The sequence below is a fragment of the Eleginops maclovinus genome, chromosome 3, assembly GCF_036324505.1.
Source record: "Eleginops maclovinus isolate JMC-PN-2008 ecotype Puerto Natales chromosome 3, JC_Emac_rtc_rv5, whole genome shotgun sequence".
In the NCBI taxonomy this organism is placed as follows: domain Eukaryota; kingdom Metazoa; phylum Chordata; class Actinopteri; order Perciformes; family Eleginopidae; genus Eleginops; species Eleginops maclovinus.
This window is the reverse complement of record NC_086351.1, coordinates 1,955,628-1,973,323: the sequence shown is the minus strand read 5'-3', so window position 1 is coordinate 1,973,323 and position 17,696 is coordinate 1,955,628. Positions and strand designations below refer to the sequence as shown.

General features: G+C 41.1%; 1 protein-coding gene across 2 annotated transcripts in view; it reads left to right on the top strand.

Moving 5' to 3' along the window:
* si:ch211-113g11.6 (uncharacterized protein LOC559008 homolog) overlaps positions 1 to 15,290 on the top strand; it is a 39,012-nt gene extending 23,722 nt beyond the window's left edge. Inside the window, exons 11-15 of one of the 2 annotated variants that reach the window (XR_010165484.1) lie at positions 9,280 to 9,395; positions 9,950 to 10,122; positions 10,638 to 10,693; positions 11,340 to 13,030; positions 13,117 to 15,290. Coding sequence is in view for 1 of the 2 variants with exons in the window: in XM_063880060.1 (XP_063736130.1) it covers positions 9,280 to 9,395; positions 9,950 to 10,122; positions 10,638 to 10,693; positions 11,340 to 11,686 (692 nt within the window). In the remaining variant the exon portion in view is untranslated. Of the gene's footprint in view, positions 1 to 9,279; positions 9,396 to 9,949; positions 10,123 to 10,637; positions 10,694 to 11,339 lie in introns of both variants that reach the window. The other variant, XM_063880060.1, reaches the window with a different exon arrangement.
* The last annotated feature ends 2,406 nt before the right edge of the window (positions 15,291 to 17,696 follow it).

The following is a 17,696-nucleotide window of genomic DNA, read 5'->3' as shown; positions in this document are numbered from 1 at the left end:
TTCTACTCCACTACAATCCAGAGGTAGGTGGTGTACTTTTACTCCACTACATGTATTTAATCCCATTAGTTGCTAGGCAGATTAGGATTAATGGTGGTAATATAATCTCCCTTAAATCAGACTGTAGTTCACCTGCAGTAAATCCAGCAGCTACCCTGCAGTATACAAAGCCATTCAAACTAGCTGCACCTTTACCAGCTCTGAGAACACTTTAATGATCAATCATTATAAAACATATCAGAGATATTATTCTGAAATGGACCAATCAGACAATGACTACTTTTACTGTCGCTACTTTAAGTACATTTAGAGGAGAGTACTTTCTACTTTCACTGGAGGAACATTTAGAATACTTTTACTGTGACAGAGTATTCCTACACTCTGGGACTTCTACTTTACTCAAGTACAAGACCTGAGTACTTCTACTTTACTCAAGTACAAGACCTAAGTACTTCTACTTTACTCAAGTACAAGACCTGAGTACTTCTACTTTACTCAAGTACAAGACCTGAGTACTTCTACTTTACTCAAGTACAAGACCTAAGTACTTCTACTTTACTCAAGTACAAGACCTGAGTACTTCTACTTTACTCAAGTACAAGACCTGAGTACTTCTACTTTACTCAAGTACAAGACCTGAGTACTTCTACTTTACTCAAGTACAAGACCTGAGTACTTCTACTTTACTCAAGTACAAGACCTGAGTACTTCTACTTTACTTTACTCAACAACAAGACCTGAGTACTTCTACTTTTACTCAAGTACAAGACCTGAGTACTTCTACTTTACTCAAGTACAAGACCTGAGTACTTCTACTTTAACTCAAGTACAAGACCTGAGTACTTCTACTTTACTCAAGTACAAGATCTGAGTACTTCTACTTTTACTCAAGTACAAGACCTGAGTACTTCTACTTTACTCAAGTACAAGACCTGAGTACTTCTACTTTACTCAAGTACAAGACCTGAGTACTTCTACTTTACTCAAGTACAAGACCTGAGTACTTCTACTTTACTCAAGTACAAGACCTGAGTACTTCTACTTTTACTTTTACTCAACAACAAGACCTGAGTACTTCTACTTTTACTCAAGTACAAGACCTGAGTACTTCTACTTTACTCAAGTACAAGACCTGAGTACTTCTACTTTAACTCAAGTACAAGACCTGAGTACTTCTACTTTTACTTTTACTCAACAACAAGACCTGAGTACTTCTACTTTTACTCAAGTACAAGACCTGAGTACTTCTACTTTACTCAAGTACAAGATCTGAGTACTTCTACTTTTACTCAAGTACAAGACCTGAGTACTTCTACTTTACTCAAGTACAAGACCTGAGTACTTCTACTTTACTCAAGTACAAGATCTGAGTACTTCCACTTTTACTGAAGTACAAGACCTGAGTACTTCTACTTTACTCAAGTACAAGATCTGAGTACTTCTACTTTACTCAAGTACAAGACCTGAGTACTTCTACTTTACTCAAGTACAAGATCTGAGTACTTCTACTTTACTCAAGTACAAGATCTGAGTACTTCTACCACTTCTGGAAATACTTTAGTAATCCTAATACAAGATATAATAACATATATAAACAAAAGAAATAAAGTGAAGTCCAAGAGAAATGACATTAAGTACAGAATAATAAAATAGGATATTAACATAATAAGTCAAGTGTGAATTCTGTGAGTGCCTTATGCTCCCAGGGAGGGGTTAAAGAGTCTGACGGCCACCGGCTCTCTGATTATTCTGATCATTTGCATTCATTTCTTCTGCGATCAAGGTTCACGTTCTGCTTTCCCTGAAGTGCAATTGGTTTTGCATCATGGAGCAACACAGACTCCCCATCTGCCTGGTATAAAGCACAGAAAGGTTACTCTGCTGGACTCCTGTAATAGCTGCTTGTATTTACTTTTCCCCCCCAGTGCCTTCATGGGGGAGACTGGCCTATAAACATATAATGGAAAGTGTTAAAATGGATTCAATACAGGATTTCAGGATCTGTCGAGGCAACCTCATCCATCTGCATAATTAATTCCAAACACGCCCTTGTATCTGTACAAATGATGGAGTGGACGTGCTCCTTGAAACAATCCAATCTTTAGTGAGTGGAGCAGACACACACACACACACACACACACACACACACACACACACACACACACACACACACACACACACACACACACACAGACACAGCTCCTCCTCTGATGGATGGTTACATTAGAGCACTGTAAACCAGTCAGAAGACGAGATGTGGCGAGCCAGGGTCCACCTCTGGAGCAGTGGCAGTGAAATCAAAGCAGATGCATTTTGGGACATTTGTCTTCCCCGGTGAAGGAAATTTCAATAAACAATCTTTCAAAGACACGAGCACAGAGACACAAGCCGCAGCGTTTATATGCAAGAGCAACTAATGGCTGATGTTAGTGTGATAGCCTGGAGGGTAAATATAGAGTGTTCAGACGATAAATATCAATGCAAGGGATGAGTTCAATGAAGAAGCATGAATTATTTATACCAACTCATGCTTTAAAATAACTGCGGTGCATGTTTCCTTCTGGCTCGGTTCATTTACCGCTGCCTTACGATGTCGCTCTGATGCTAAGTAAACAACCACGTTGAATTCACCTTAAATTTGCATCGATGTCGACAGCCATTTTCCTCATCATGTCTCCATCCGTTCAATTGCATTCTCCACAGCTACTGCTGCTGCTCCGTAGGTTGGACCTGATTTAATTTGTATTCGACTCACTGTTCATACGCCAGGGATTATGCAATGGAAACTATAAATGTTGAAGCTCGAGACAAAGAGATAAGCATTGCTGAGTCAACCTTTATTAAAAAAATCCCATGGAGATCAATACTTGTTTTTCAGAAAATACCTTTGCATAAGATCATGCACAGAATTGCATATTTTTCTCCACCCTCTTTTCTTTTCATGCATCTTTAATTTTGTACGCAAAATTGTGTCTTCTCACGACACATTCAGAGTGACTAGACCTTTGGGTGTTACATTAAATGGCACCTTGATGAGGACTGTAATGTAATGGAAATGGAAATAGTCCATGGTGTACCAATGCATGCTGTGTTCCCTTTAGTGCTTACTTCCTGTCCGTCTGCTTCTGCTGTTCCCTTTAGTTTTGACTTCCTGTCTGCTGTTCCCTTTAGTGTTTACTTCCTGTCTGTCTTCTGCTGTTCCCTTTAGTTTTTACTTCCTGTCTGTATGTCTTCTTCTGCTGTTCCCGTTAGTGTTTACTTCCTGTCTGTATGTCTTCTTCTGCTGTTCCCGTTAGTGTTTACTTCCTGTCTGTCTTCTTCTTCTGTTCCCGTTAGTGTTTACTTCCTGTCCGTCTTCTTCTGCTGTTCCTTTAGTGTTTACTTCCTGTCTGTCTTCTTCTGCTGTTCCCGTTAGTGTTTACTTCCTGTCCGTCTTCTTCTGCTGTTCCTTTAGTGTTTACTTCCTGTCTGTATTCTTCTGGTGATATCTCTGATGTTAGCACTTGTCTTTAAGCCTCATTCCTTCTCTTGTTCTCTTTTACTTTTCTTTATTAGGAACCATCATGAATCCAAAGTTTTGCATTCTCCACAAACATAAAAACTGATATCCCCAAAAGTATGTGATAGTGCTTGTTTCTATTGATGGATATGACAGCACATAGTCCCTTGATCTCACTTAGCAGTGCATAAGTGAGTATTAACAACCTCTGAAATGTCCACATTGACCAATCAGAAATGGAGTACTGAACTAAGGCTCACAGTCTGCAACTCACAGTCCTTTGGTGATGATGACATTTGGAGACTAAAGGAATTCACTTTGAAATGTCGACCTAGAACCAACTGACAGGGCAAGTCCTAATTAGCTAAACAGCTCACCGCATACTCTGTGTTTTAAACCCGTTCTAACTAGTCTCGCGGGACGCCTCCTGTGTGATGCAGGCCGACAGAGCGCTGCAGGTTTTGACACGGTTCATTTTTTGTTCTTTTGATCGCCAGGCGGCACGTTTATTCAGCAGAATTTCTGGCACATATTAACCAGCTTCTTCAATATCTGAACGTGACGGATAAAATATTTCCTCCAAGCAGTTTCAAAACCCCTTTTCTACTCCTATACCAGATGCAAAATAAACCACACTGAACTGTTTTTGGGCCAACAGATCTAAAATTGTAGTTCTTTGAAGATGTAATGGATCGTGACCTGATTATTTCAGACAGACCATATCATTTCATAGCTTCTTTGCTAGGGAGACACTGTCCTCCTCCATCATGCAGGGTTTGATGTTGCTGTTACATTTGGTATTGTGTTTTTTTCTTGTTGGGTTTTCTCAGTGTCACTGGAGTCTATTTTGGTCGAAAGTGTCTAAGTACAGCTGATGATTACAGCCATAGATGTAGCTGTAAAAAACACTTTGAGAGCATTGCATTTTAAATGTTGATTAGAAGACCTGGTTAAAAGGCAAGTTATATTAATTCAAGGCAAAATTCTTCCTTTTATTGTTGCTGAGATACTGAGTAGCACTAGAGAGAAAACTGACATTGGATAAGTCTGTGTAACCTAAAAGATCTAGGTGAGAATAACTATTCAATATTGTTTTTCTCATCCAAAACAAACTACTGTGAAATGTTTTTCTCATTTGTCATCTTCAGCTAATCCCAAACTTTACCATGTAGCCGTTGAGGTGTTGAGCAGGTAGTGAGCGATTGCTTTTTTTCCTCAGAGCCTTTTTTGACATGATATGACAACTCGCAAGAAACCTAAATGCTTTACTTTAAATCACGGCCTAGCTGCAAGTCAGCTGGCTTTCCCTAACAAGTGTTGGAGCCAACTGTGTTGACACATTGAGCATCTACAGTCAGTGTGAGCATGTGTCAGAACCCTAAAGAGCTGCCAAGGAGCTATGACAGGTTGTAGACCTTCATGTCTTATGTCCAACTGACATCACAAGCAATAGATGCAGCTGCAACAAACACGTGTCAACACAGCCCTAGTTTTTAAAATTGGAGTTGAGTCATAGAGCTGGTTAGAAGACAGTTTAAAGTAGCCCTATCACCAGGGAGAAAACTGACCTTGGATGCGTCTGTGAAACCTGGAAGATCTCAGGGGAAATATCTAGTCAATAGTCTTATTAAACACACCAATGATCTTTGATATCGAAGTCTGTAATGGGCTCACATTTCTTATGCCTTGGCCAATGTTGTTTGGCTTGTGAGAGAAGAAAGGAAAAACTCTGAGAAACTTAGATGGGTAAAATCAAGTCAGTGTGGTCCGCTGACAAGTGCAAGCTGGATCCAACCATGCTGAAATCTACATTTTGTGCGAGCGTGTTGTCTCAAGACCCTCAAGAGCTGCAAAGGAGCATTGACAGGTTGTAGACCTTTGCTCCAGTTGTACTCATTGGATCCCTTTGGTCCCTTCACTGCAGCTGACATCGCCAGCTATAGATGCAGCTAGAACCAAACCAGATTAGAGTTATTCAAGGCAAATTGATTCCTATGAAGGAGTAACCCAATCACCAGGTAGAAAACGGACATTGGATAAGTCTGTGGAGAACAAACTCTTTATTGTGAACCAAAACAATCGTATTTGTCTTCCTTCACACCACTGATCTGTGGTGTCGATGTTTGCTACGTGCTCAGAATACAATTGAAGAACATTTGTGATGCCTTGGCCCATGGTGATTGGCTTGGTGAAGGAGAAAAGAAAGGTTAGACAACTCTTAGAAGTCTAAACCATGAATTTGCTGACAAGTGTGGACACATTGCCAGATCTAGCTGGTGTAAGTGTGTTGTGTCAGGATCCTAAAGAGCTGCAAAGGAGGTCTGACAGGTTGTAGACCTTTGCTCCAGTTTCCTCTGGCTATCAGTTTTTCTTTGTTTTTTTTAAAGACTGGCAAGCGTTGGAACAAAAGAAAAAGCAGAAGTGAAAGTCTTTTCCGTCAGTTACTCAGTGGCAGATTGATCAGCAGCAGACGTAAAGCTGCTTGGACTCTTTCACACATGGAGGCGATACAGCAAAAAGATCGCCTCGGGGATCGCAGAAATGTCAGAACGAAACACTTTGAAGTTGACTTTATGTTTGAGATCAGAAGCTATTTTCTTTTCACACAGAGTGACATTCGAGGTGGCAGTAGCTTAAAGGTTACAATGGTGAACCAAGGGGTGGAAAAATACGAGTTTGGGATGTGACTGACGGCCCCTTAGAGTGAAGAGAAAAATACGTTTTCTAAAAAGGAAGGCAAGCTTTATGCCTGATGGCTTTCTTTCCAACCTTCACCGCTTTTAGATTATAACTGTAAGCAACTGCATAAATGTAAAAGGATACACAGGAGGGTGTTTATTGTGAAAGAATATGTGTGCTCAGCAAACTCTGTGGTAAAATAAAACCAAAAAAAGATGCTCTCAGCAGATGCCGCGCGAGTTCAGCACTGTCACCCTTCAGCATTTCTTGCCGCTCTCCTTTTTCTCACACAGTTTTTGATAAAAGAGCTGAAAATAGCTATAGACAGGAATTAAAAATCCTATGAGAATAAACTACATATAATGGGGAATGTTATCTTTGAGTTCTAAAAGAATGAAAAAAGATTTGGAGACAGTTTCAGGACAAAAGAAGTCTAAGTGACAGCACGAAGCTGGCTGTCTAATTACAAGTTTGAAAGTGCCTCATGGAGGGAGCACGCAGGAAATGAAGATGTAAGATAAAAAAAGTATCACTGTAATCATATTTTCACAGTGGGGAAGCTAAAATAATCTCAGACGTGACAACAGACAAACATCTTTCTGCAGGCAGCCTTTAAATAGTTGAAGTCATTATTTTGAGTCGTCTGGCAGGAAATGAGTTAGAGAAGGGAGATGGTAAAGAGGTAGAAGAACATTTTCATGGGCTTTTAGTCGAATGAAATGTCCTTACACTCGGCAACAAAAAGGTAGGCGCTGAAGGAGAGTGAGCACAGAGTCTGGCTCTCTGAGAGTGATGTGTTATAGCCTTTTGCACTAAACAGAGGGATGGCTTCGAGCTACGATAGTGATTCTTAAAATCAAGCTGCATGCAAGACAGTACTATTGACCAACAGAGCAATGTTGGACCACCAAGTTCCAGCAGGCCTGTGAGTCTGCTCAAACAGTTTGTTCAGAAAACATGAGTTAGACTTCACTTGGACCCGTTGATAGTCGGAGCATATATTCACACAGACTTGTTGTCTTGTGTTCATTTGTGCAGCTCTAACAGTTAGCAGTAGGGATGGACTTTATAAAATCAACAAATATTACCTATATCTTCTTTGTTATAGCAGAGGCTGATGTGCCAAATGTGGTTTATGCTAACATGGATGTAAGTGTTTATTTTAAACCAGGGTCATGCATACAAATACACACATCTCAGAAAAGAGAAGAGATGATTTATGCCCGTTTGTAGCTAATAGCTCATTATCATCTGCACGCCTTAGGCAGATACATATTAACCATTAGCCGCTAGTCATTGCGGGAATATTAACATAGGATAAATAGCCGTTAGCACAATCTCAAAACCAATCAGCTATAGACAACCATTTAGCCTCTTGGGGTATTCTGGGGTTAGGGTCTATCCAGTGGTTTTAGCGTTAATGCAATATTAGGCCAGGACTTCCATTTCTGTTGAATAGCAACTCAATAATTGTAAATGGAGTTGGATTTAAGGAGCGACTTTTGGGACCAGGTCGCAAATCAGCACATATTTGTATATAATATAGAGTAGGGTGTATAGAAATCTTTTTATAGTTGAGATAGTTCAGAGCTGATGGGTTGCGAAATACATCTCATACATCTGACTGTTTCTCTCTCCACGTGGACCGCATGCAACGCAAGCCTTATGGTCTGTGCTAATGGGCTAATGCCAAAGGGGTTGTTGTGTCTGCCTACTTGTCATTATAGTGTTTTCCCTCTGTCTGATCACTTTACTGCCCTTGTTGATCACACACGTCTGCACGGTACATGTTCTCCTAAATGTCAGCCACAAATGCCCAATTATCGAGATATTTCTGTCTGTTTCTACGTGACAAGGGAATGTGACAAGGAAGAAGAGATTGGTTCCAAAACAAACAAGGAAGTGGGTGGATCAGAAATGAAAACACTGCATGGATGTGTGGTGCATGTGCTTGGGAGGTGTTGAAGCTGCCAACCAAAAGAGAGGCTGATGTAAGCCCTTGGAAGCGAGAGACAGAGTGAACACATGGGTAGCTTTATAGCCCGAGGGGCCCAGGTGAGCCTAATCAGCTGGGGACCCTGCCAGTGTCTCCTGCTCGTACACTCTGTTTTTGTCGAATTTGTCTAAGCGGGAATACAACCTGGCCTCAAGCCTGCACCGTAATAATTTAATTAAACATTTTTCAATTTAGAAATGAGCAACATGCAAGCACAAAACCGTGAGGGTAATGAGTGTCTGGAGGCTAGATTTTGACTCAGGGCCCGAATGAAGCTAAACCCACCTCAAGGCTTACATCATGTCGGTTGGTATTGTGCTCTAGTGGTGCATACTGAAATCCCAACACATTTTATCAAACTAACATGAACCCATTTGATATGCAGTAAGCCCAGAACACCTGGGGCCCCTGGCTAGGTTAGCTGCCTGCTTTGCTTTCTTTCCATGATATAATGTAACTTTATGGCCAGTTGAAAACGTGATTTACTTCGGTTCAAAGAAATCCTTTGTATTATATTTTTCCGTGCATTACTAATCTGCTGCTATGGGTAAGACTTCAGCAGACGACAAGAATCAACATCTCTGGACATTGGGTGCACCAGCCGGGAGCCACCTTTGTCATTGCGGCTCTGTGATTGATCCAAAATTGACCCAAAATCCAAAAGTTATTTGATTTTTACTGCTGGCTGTGTTCAAGGAGTTCTGCACAGCTCAAACTCTTAACCTCATCCTTTAATCAGACAAACAGACTTACTCGATTGTACTCTATGTTGCCTCTATGGTGTAGAATCCACCCGAGGTTCAGGTTAAAAGTACATCTACACTTTTTCTCTTTTACAAACGCCTGTTGAAAAAAATCTCTAAAACTCTACTCAACCATTTTGCCTTTGGCCCTTCCAGCTTACCTTAAGTATGGAAGTTGTCCAAGACGGATCCATGTATTTATAAAATACTTTGGAGAGCACAACAAGGATCTGCAAACCAACATGCACAAATTCCCACATGCCTGCAAGTTGCAGGGGTGGGGGGGGGGTTGGAAGACTGCAGACCTGTAATCCTTCCCTTCGACACCATTTACAATATCTTCTGTTTCTTTATATCCACAGAACAAGGCAAAGTCCTCAAAGTTCTGCACAGCAGCGAGGGGGTCTTCGTCATATCCCAGTACTCTCTGTTCCACAACGAGGGCCCCATTCTAAAGATGGCCATCGACTCCCAAAAGGTATGAGGAATAACGGGGTGTGATGTCAGAGGCAGTTCTGCTTTTAGAATAAATCAAATTAAATATGTGTTATTTTTTATTTTTTGTTGCTCTCATTAATGGTGGATTGGTCAGATGGACTTTTCATACTTAACACTCCAGCTAAATGAGGCAGATTTGTATTCAAGTCATGCTGAGCAAGGAACAAACCCAATGAAAATGGAAATGGAGAAAGAAGGAATCCGAAAAAGGATGGAAGAGCAAATCTGAAAAATCTTGAAGAGTCATTTTTCAAGTCCTTTGTCTTTTAATGGATGGCTGTTTATTTGTCCATTAGGTATTAAACTAGCCTTTTGAAAATTCTGAATATCGTTTAGTCATTTCATACGAATGGATGATGTTCCCTGATGGTGTTTCAAAGGGTCTGCTACGTTTAAATAATACACAACTCAGAAGACAGTAAGTTCTTGTAGTCATTCGGTTATAATAGTTTGAATAACACACAGCACAACAGTGACTGATTTATTCCAGTAGTGGTGTTCATCACATCATGTATTTCATGTTGTCCTCCTTAGGGACAACTGTATGTCGGTACAGCGATGGAAGTCCAACGGCTGCCGCTGGCTGACTGCAATCGCTATGGCGACACATGCAGGGATTGCATCCTCTCTCGCGATCCTTACTGCGGCTGGGACAGGGCAAGAAGGAGGTGCATCGCCATCCCGCCTGGATACAACGTCACCACTGGGTATGATTAGATAATGATGTCATCGCTGCAGAGCTATTGTCTGTTTTTTGCATGTGCCGAAAAAAAAGACGAGAGGGTTTGGTTTAGCATTGTCATGAACGCTGTGTGAGTACTGTGTGATCTGAGGCATGCAAAATGCGTCATGATCTGAGTGACGATCGTCGACCGTGAGGTGATCGAACTTGCTTTAATTATCAACACACTGCAGTTCAACGACAAACATGACATCCACAGAAAGGAGCACACCGTGTTGCACTCGCTTCATAAATTACCCCGGCTTTAATTAATGTCGCGCATTTCCAATTTTGAGAGCGTCTATGAAAATCAATCATGTTCTGTAATGAGCCTCGAACTCCTTTGTTGCGTCCCCCCCCCCCCCCCCCCCCAACATTATTGAATGATTTGTCTCTGCATGTTTTAATTTGCGGGTAACAGTAGGTTGATGTGCAGGTTCATAAGCCGCCTGTGATACTATTTACTGCTGCTGAGTTGTCCTCTTTATGATTTTCCAACAGGACACTACTTCAGAATCTGGATCAGTCCAACTCTTCGGTTTGTGGGGAAGCTGCTGGTGAGCCCCTTATCTGCACTCTCTCTTTGTATCTTAATTGAACCAAAATAGGAATCTTTCCATGCAGCTTCAGTAGAAAGATGATTATCATATAATTGAGTCCAAAAACCTGCTGGGTGAGATTGTTTTTTTTTACATGATAGCTTGCTTTGCCTAAAAGCTACAGAAACCAGGTTTAACCTCAATTTACTCCCCAGCTGTCTCCAAAATGATCTGATTCTGACAAGGCATTTGTTTCTAGTTGTATCGCTGATGCTCCATGCCCCGCCTGTGGATACAGTGACATGCCTTTTTGTCCAGAAAATTATACTTAGAGATGAGAAGCAAAGAGTGTTATTTAGTGCTTTCTAACGATACAACATGTTAATGGCGTGACACGATCATCCCAACAATAATCAGTGATTAATAACAAGTTTAAAGTATGAGTATTTCCATTTTTAGGGAGATCAACAAATACTTCTTTCATACATTTTGGAAAAGATTAAACTAATTTGAATCATTTACTCATACCTTTTTAGCAAAGCAATTATAGCTCAACAATTCGTGCAGCTTATTGGTGATTGAGAGTACTATACACTTTATTAAACTGCAGAAGGAAAAGATAAAGAATATATTTTTTAAATCCTACATGTTTCCGTCCCCGCAGCTCTGAAGCAGCGTCGCACTTCTCCCAGAGAGGTGCTGGTGGCGTCCAACACCTCCATCTTTCTCCCGTGCCCAGTGCGCTCCTTCCACGCCACCTACCGCTGGGAGAAAGACAACTGTGTCAAGAACTATCCCTGCCTCTTCTCCGGGGATTTCTGCGTGCTGGGGCCGGCTGTCAACACGCCCCTGAAGGAAGGCGTCTTCCGCTGCATGGCGACCGAGGACGGATTCAAGGTGGAAGTTATCTCCTTCAGGCTGGTGAACAACGGCAGGCTCCTGGCGGCCTCCCTGGCGTCCACCTTGGGGCCGTCGCTCCTGCTCGCCATGGCTACCCTGTGGCTCCATTAACTGCAGCTACCGCTAATGCTAACCCCTCATCCTTAGTGGCTCCCAATGACAGGAATACAAGGAGCCTCTGTTAGGAGGTTAGGTTCGCAGAGCATAGAAGTACATGGTTGTGTCGGACGGTGAAAATCCTTTTTCCATATCAATTTATAGAGAAAGATTCCAGAAAAGTCTGTATTTTTTGCATAAAGCAACATATCAGCAGCTGTTTTAATAAGATCCGAACTGGGAAACACATTCATATCATACTAAAGTAACTAGAAGTTCACAAATCGACATATCTTGCAAGTTCGATAGACCATAGTTAGGTGCTTTGCGAACCTTTCCTCTCAGAAACATATCGTATGAGTTGGGAAAAAACACCAATACCAGGCCAATTCTTTTTACCATTTCTCTACTTAATTTGAAATCGACTTGACTGTGCTTATTTGTGAATATATAAACCTTTAATACCGCTGTCATCATCCATCTTGTTAGACTTCATTGGTGTAGCTCATTAGTACTTAGAACATGTCTGGTATTGAGATTTAAAAAGCCTTAACACTTCTTGGACATTAACTCCTAAGCACAATTTTGCAGTCGAGGCAGAAGACTTGACGCTGTAGTTAATGCGGCTGAGTCGATACAACATGGCTGGGAGGAAGTGTCAGCTTTTTGACAGGAAGTAGGAAGATGGGCAAGCGCTCACTCTCGGAACATCACTGTGTCTCAGCACCTCCTCCTCAGACGAGGCAGTACCTTTCATCTTTTTATCAGATGGTATCAGACATCGTCATTACGCCTTGTTCACAGCTTTGTCCATTGTTTAGTTTTTATACATTCTGTCGTCTTGCCTCCTCCCCAGAGCATCAGAAGCAAAGAAATCACTCTTGTGAAAAACACAACATGGCCTACTGTATGGCTTCTTAATAGTGACTTATTATTAGCAGGAAGGAGGAAAATGACTCTCAAAACATAAACCCCTTCAATCATTCAGAATAGAATCTTTATTCCTGCTGTTACGTCTGTTTTTCTTTTTTTGTAAAGACAGTGGTTGCAACTTTTGTGAAACTGCAAGGACATTTTCCGCTCATTCTTTTTTTTTAGGAAACAGAGCCGAGAGTGACAAACCGGATGCACGTGACGTCCAATATCCGTCAACTCGACAATGCGTAAAGATGTGAACAAGGTGTTTCAATAAACACACATTGACATAAACATAAGGGCAGATGAAGCTAAAAGGAACTGCATATTAAGCTTGTACTTTATAGTTTGCTTGGAGAAAAAAAAGGCTTGTACTTAGATACGTGAAGTGTGTTCTGTATTGTATTGCTCTGCAGATGCTGATTTTCTACCATTGCTGCCTACGTAAGTGACTCTTTGTCTTGATTGTTTGGGTTTTGATGCCATAGTTAGAACGTGATATGTGACCATTCGACTGTCTCTTTCCCCAGGGACATCAGTGCAAGTAGACAGGAGCATGGTTATTTTTGGTCATGCTCGTATCGTTATGCTGTGAAACAAAAGGCTTGGCAGACTCCAACAGGTTGCTTCACCGATGTGCAGCAGCGTCCACAACCAGCAGCGAACTGGCTAGCGTCATGCTACCTCTCTTTTAATAACACACACTTCATGAGGACCAAGAACACTAAATGGCCCTGAAATCCTAAAAAAGTAAACGTTGAATGAATACTGATCAGCTGACTGAAGAAGTGGGCTTCGGCGGTGATGAATTATGCAGCGGGTTAGCATGTTCTCCAGAGCTTTGAGAATAATCCTTCAGTAGTGTAACATAAATCTGGCCGTGCCGAGCCTGCCACAGTGGCAGACATGTCATTAATAGCTCATTAGAAGATGGAGCTTGCTCGCCATGCACCGTATTAAAGAATGTATTCTACACCGCCAGGGATACGAGCAGCGAGCATGCTCTCAGCTGGGAAAATCTCGAAGTGGTGTGGTGATACTCACTCAGCTCGCGGCTGTGTGTTGCTGCTCGGGGATCTGCCTGCTTTCTGTAGTGCACTGAAACTGGCTCCTCACTGTGCCACGAAAAGACAAAAAGGGAAAACAAAGCTTTGTTGAGCTACCTTATCCTCCCGGCGTTGCTTCTTAAATTCATTTGGTTAATCCCTCACTCCTTCCTCCCAAACTGACTGTGCTTTGCTGTTTCCTAAACCAAACACACAGACCTGTGCAGTTAACATATTACTCGTCTTTGTGTCACCACCAAGGAGGGGACATTACACGAGCCACCGGCCAAGAGCTGGAGGAACTGTTTAGACACCTTTGGCAGGAATATAACTCGAGATTCATAGACATGCTCGTTACATATTCCTGTTAAACCTCCTTTATCCTGTTAAAACAACTGCTGACTGTGACGTTGTGATTCAATAGCGAAAGCAGGCCACTTCGAGAGGAGAGGAAAATAGTGTGTAATGCCAACAAGGAAGTAGTACTGCTGCAAAATGTATAAGTGGGTGGATGATGGATGGGATACAAAGCATTTGAGCTCATCACATCCCTGAGTTCTCCTCTCCTAACCCTAACCCTAACCCCAAAGCTGCCTTCACATGATACAGGGTAAAAAGGCTCTGGAAGCAACGCCACCTGACAACACGCAGTGTCGTGCACCTCTCTTAATTATCGTCAAGCTTAAAGTTCAAATCATTTCAACTTTGACGTAGTTACCGCTGAGCTTACAGCACACAACCATTCAGATGACAGCTGTGTCAAGCGGGCCAAGTTAGCAGGGGATGTAACTATAGAAACAAAACGTACACGGCTGTTTTCAAAGCAAGGCGGTGAGCAAATCACGTATAATGTGAACGCAGCTTAACCCTCACAGTGACTGTGGTCAGAGACATGAAGGATAGAGATGACACGTCCATTTTGCAGAAGCATATTGTACAGAAGAGCATGTCTGTGTTATAGTGTTGGTTGCAGGGTTGGGAGAGATGCCCTTGCGAGTGTTAACAGGTAGTTGCAGAGCTGCAGGTGAAACCAGGCTTTCATCATCCCGTCATCACGCTCAACACCACGAGGCTTTGCTTTAGTGTCAACACTTTTCCAGCTAATGCGTGGAATTAAGATTTATAGCATTTACAGCATTTACCAACAGTTGCCGTTTCAAATCTCCTCGTTTCCAAGGCCTTGCTTTGATATGGATATTCCCACGGTCGCTTTTTTATCGGAATCCGGTTATCAGTCCCTCACAAGCGCCAGCGTCAGCCAGTCCGATAAAGGCTGATCTTCAAAGCAAGCTCTTGATTTTGCCTTCAGGAAACCAATTTAATGGATCAAGCTATCTGCTGTAAACGAAATCAACGTCGACTGAAGCGGGTCGCTGTTTTGTTTGCTCTGGGGTTTTTGAGTGTCGAGTACTGTACATGATGTGTGCCCACGAGTATGTGTCTTGATATATCTTATTTTAAAGGAACATGCCAAACTCTATTATGGAAAAAAAAAAAAGGTTTATATTGGTGCCATGCCAGTCTAACGCCATCTCATGACATGTATTTTTAAAAGAACAGATATCTACAGTGCAACAGATATTCATGTAACAAATCCATATTGACATGTGTTTCCCTGAACATGTGCGGTGAAAATTAATAAAATATAACTATAAAGACATTCTGTACTGTGTTTATTTGAGAGCAAGTATACATTCTATTGTTTACCTTTTAATATCAATGCATCAAAGTATTCAATGACATTTCTTAAGGAAATATTCAATATATTGCAGCATACTAACGTGATTTATACAGCTTTTTGAAAGGTTTTTAATCCACTATATCCATTTATCTCATGCCTTATAAGAACATTCATTTATTCTATAAATAAAGGGTATGTATTGTATTATAAGGGAAGTATTTAAAAAAATATATCCATGCAAAGAAAAACATTAATACATTAAAATCCAAAAACAACAATTAATTATAAATGTATTTTACATATATAATAATAATGATACTAATAATTATAAATACACTAAAATATATTTGAATCATTACAATATGTATTATTAATAAACTAAAAACAGAGTGATGTGTCAAATATTCTAATGAATATATTACTTAAATATATTTAACTTGCTAATTAAGGCCTATTGAATTTAATTTTTTGGGGTTTTAGACGTTGTGATAATGATAAGAAGGTGCGTTTAGAATCTGCAGGAAATCACAAAATGGTTGACAGTCATCTGGAGGGTTTCTCTCAGGACGAGCAGGTTGCATCACCATCTGCTGGACAACATTTTGTGTATTGACAAGTCTATTCAGAATTTTAAAAAGTCCACGGTCATAAAAAACCCTAAGTGGTTATTCGTTAAACTGTGAGAGATTTCAGAATTAGCTTTTGAAAAATACACAGCCATTTCACATTTCTTCTTCCAGTCATAATATCTCCACAGGATTTTGACAGATGAGCAGTGGGAGTCTTTTCGCAGAGAAGGTTTTTCTGAAAGCTGGAAAAAATATTGATTCAAAGAAGGCATTTCACCATTTGGCCTCCGTTCTAACCATTGCTCCATTACTAACTTGTTTTTCTAAGGATGAGAAGTGAAAATCGATGCCAGTCTTGCATAATGTGTGTCAGATCCTTTAAAAGGTAAAAGCAGCCTGTTGCACAAGGAAAACAATTCCTGAGCTTTTTACTCTGGAACAAATAATTAATTGAAGACAAGGAGTCTCTATCTCACTCTGCAAGCCAACAAATGTCTGCTTATCAACTCTTTTCATATTTTCTGGCTGGAGTTAGCGCTATATGGAAGCCATTAAATGTAATTCCTCCTTTCTTTTTCAATTGGTTTGGCACATCCACTCTTCTGCAGTTATCTGGAGCATGCACACACACAGGCACTGTCTTTTTTATAAAAAACAAACACACATCCAGCAAAGAAGTTCCCATGTCAATCTTCTCAGTGTTTGCGCTGGCAGGAAAACAGACACAGAAATAGATTTTAAACCGAGCATGCCGAGAAAAAAAAAGAAGAAACCGCATTATTATGTCCAGATGTTTTTGTCCCAAACCAACGAGGTAATGTGAGCATGACAAATAAAACAAATATAATGTAGCAAAGGGTTGAGTCACACAAATACCCACAAGTCTCACTTTTTTGTGCGGTTTAGCCAGTGGCGATGTGAAAGTTGTTATTGGAAAAAGATCTTAACCCTGGGAAATACAGTCGTTGTGAACAGTATGAAACGTGCTGCAAAATATTCTGGGGTTACGGTTTGGTTGAGAAGAGTTCAAACAGGATATACTCTGCCCACTTTCAGGTTAATCATTGTATTTTGTTCCTCTCCTGGGACATGTCTCCATGCTTTAATGTTCAGAAAGCTCTTTATTTTTCCTCATACTGCCTGTGCTGCAGCTCCTCTTTTCACCCTCTGTCTGAAACCAGAGCCCAGTCTGCTCTGATTGGTTAACTGGCCGGCTCTGTTGTGGTTGGTCAACCGCTGAGAGATGTCCCGCCCCTTAGCTTATTAAAAACAATGTGTTGGAGCGCTGGCTAGTAGAAGTGCGAGGGTTACATAGGGACGCCACTGTGTTCCGGAAGTAAACAAAAGGGGTCTTTCAGGCGTTTCAGGTGGGGGGACATACTACAGGAAAAATCTAAATGGCCTCTTTAAGCATCTTAGAAAATGGGTATACATTTGTGCTCAGTTTAAAGTAACATTAATAGAAGCAGACACACTTTAACATATCATAAGCCCCCCCCCCCATCAGGTTTCTAAACATCAGACCAGTCACATGACCATATCGAGTGTGGTGCTCAAGGGTTGTGTAAGGAAATAAATACCTGATAAAACTATATAAAAGTACAGTATGTGAACATTGCAGAGAAATGGAGGAGGCCACCTCCATATCCTCCACAGATGACGTTCTCCTGCTTGTCTGCCAGCCAACAACACAGAGGAAACCTTCAGTCATGATTCAGGCATTGCAAGACAGGATTACTCACAGGACCTTGCTGAGTATTCGTGAGTTGTTCTCTAAGCTTTCCAGTAAGGTGGTCTGGAGAACTGGTGCCAAC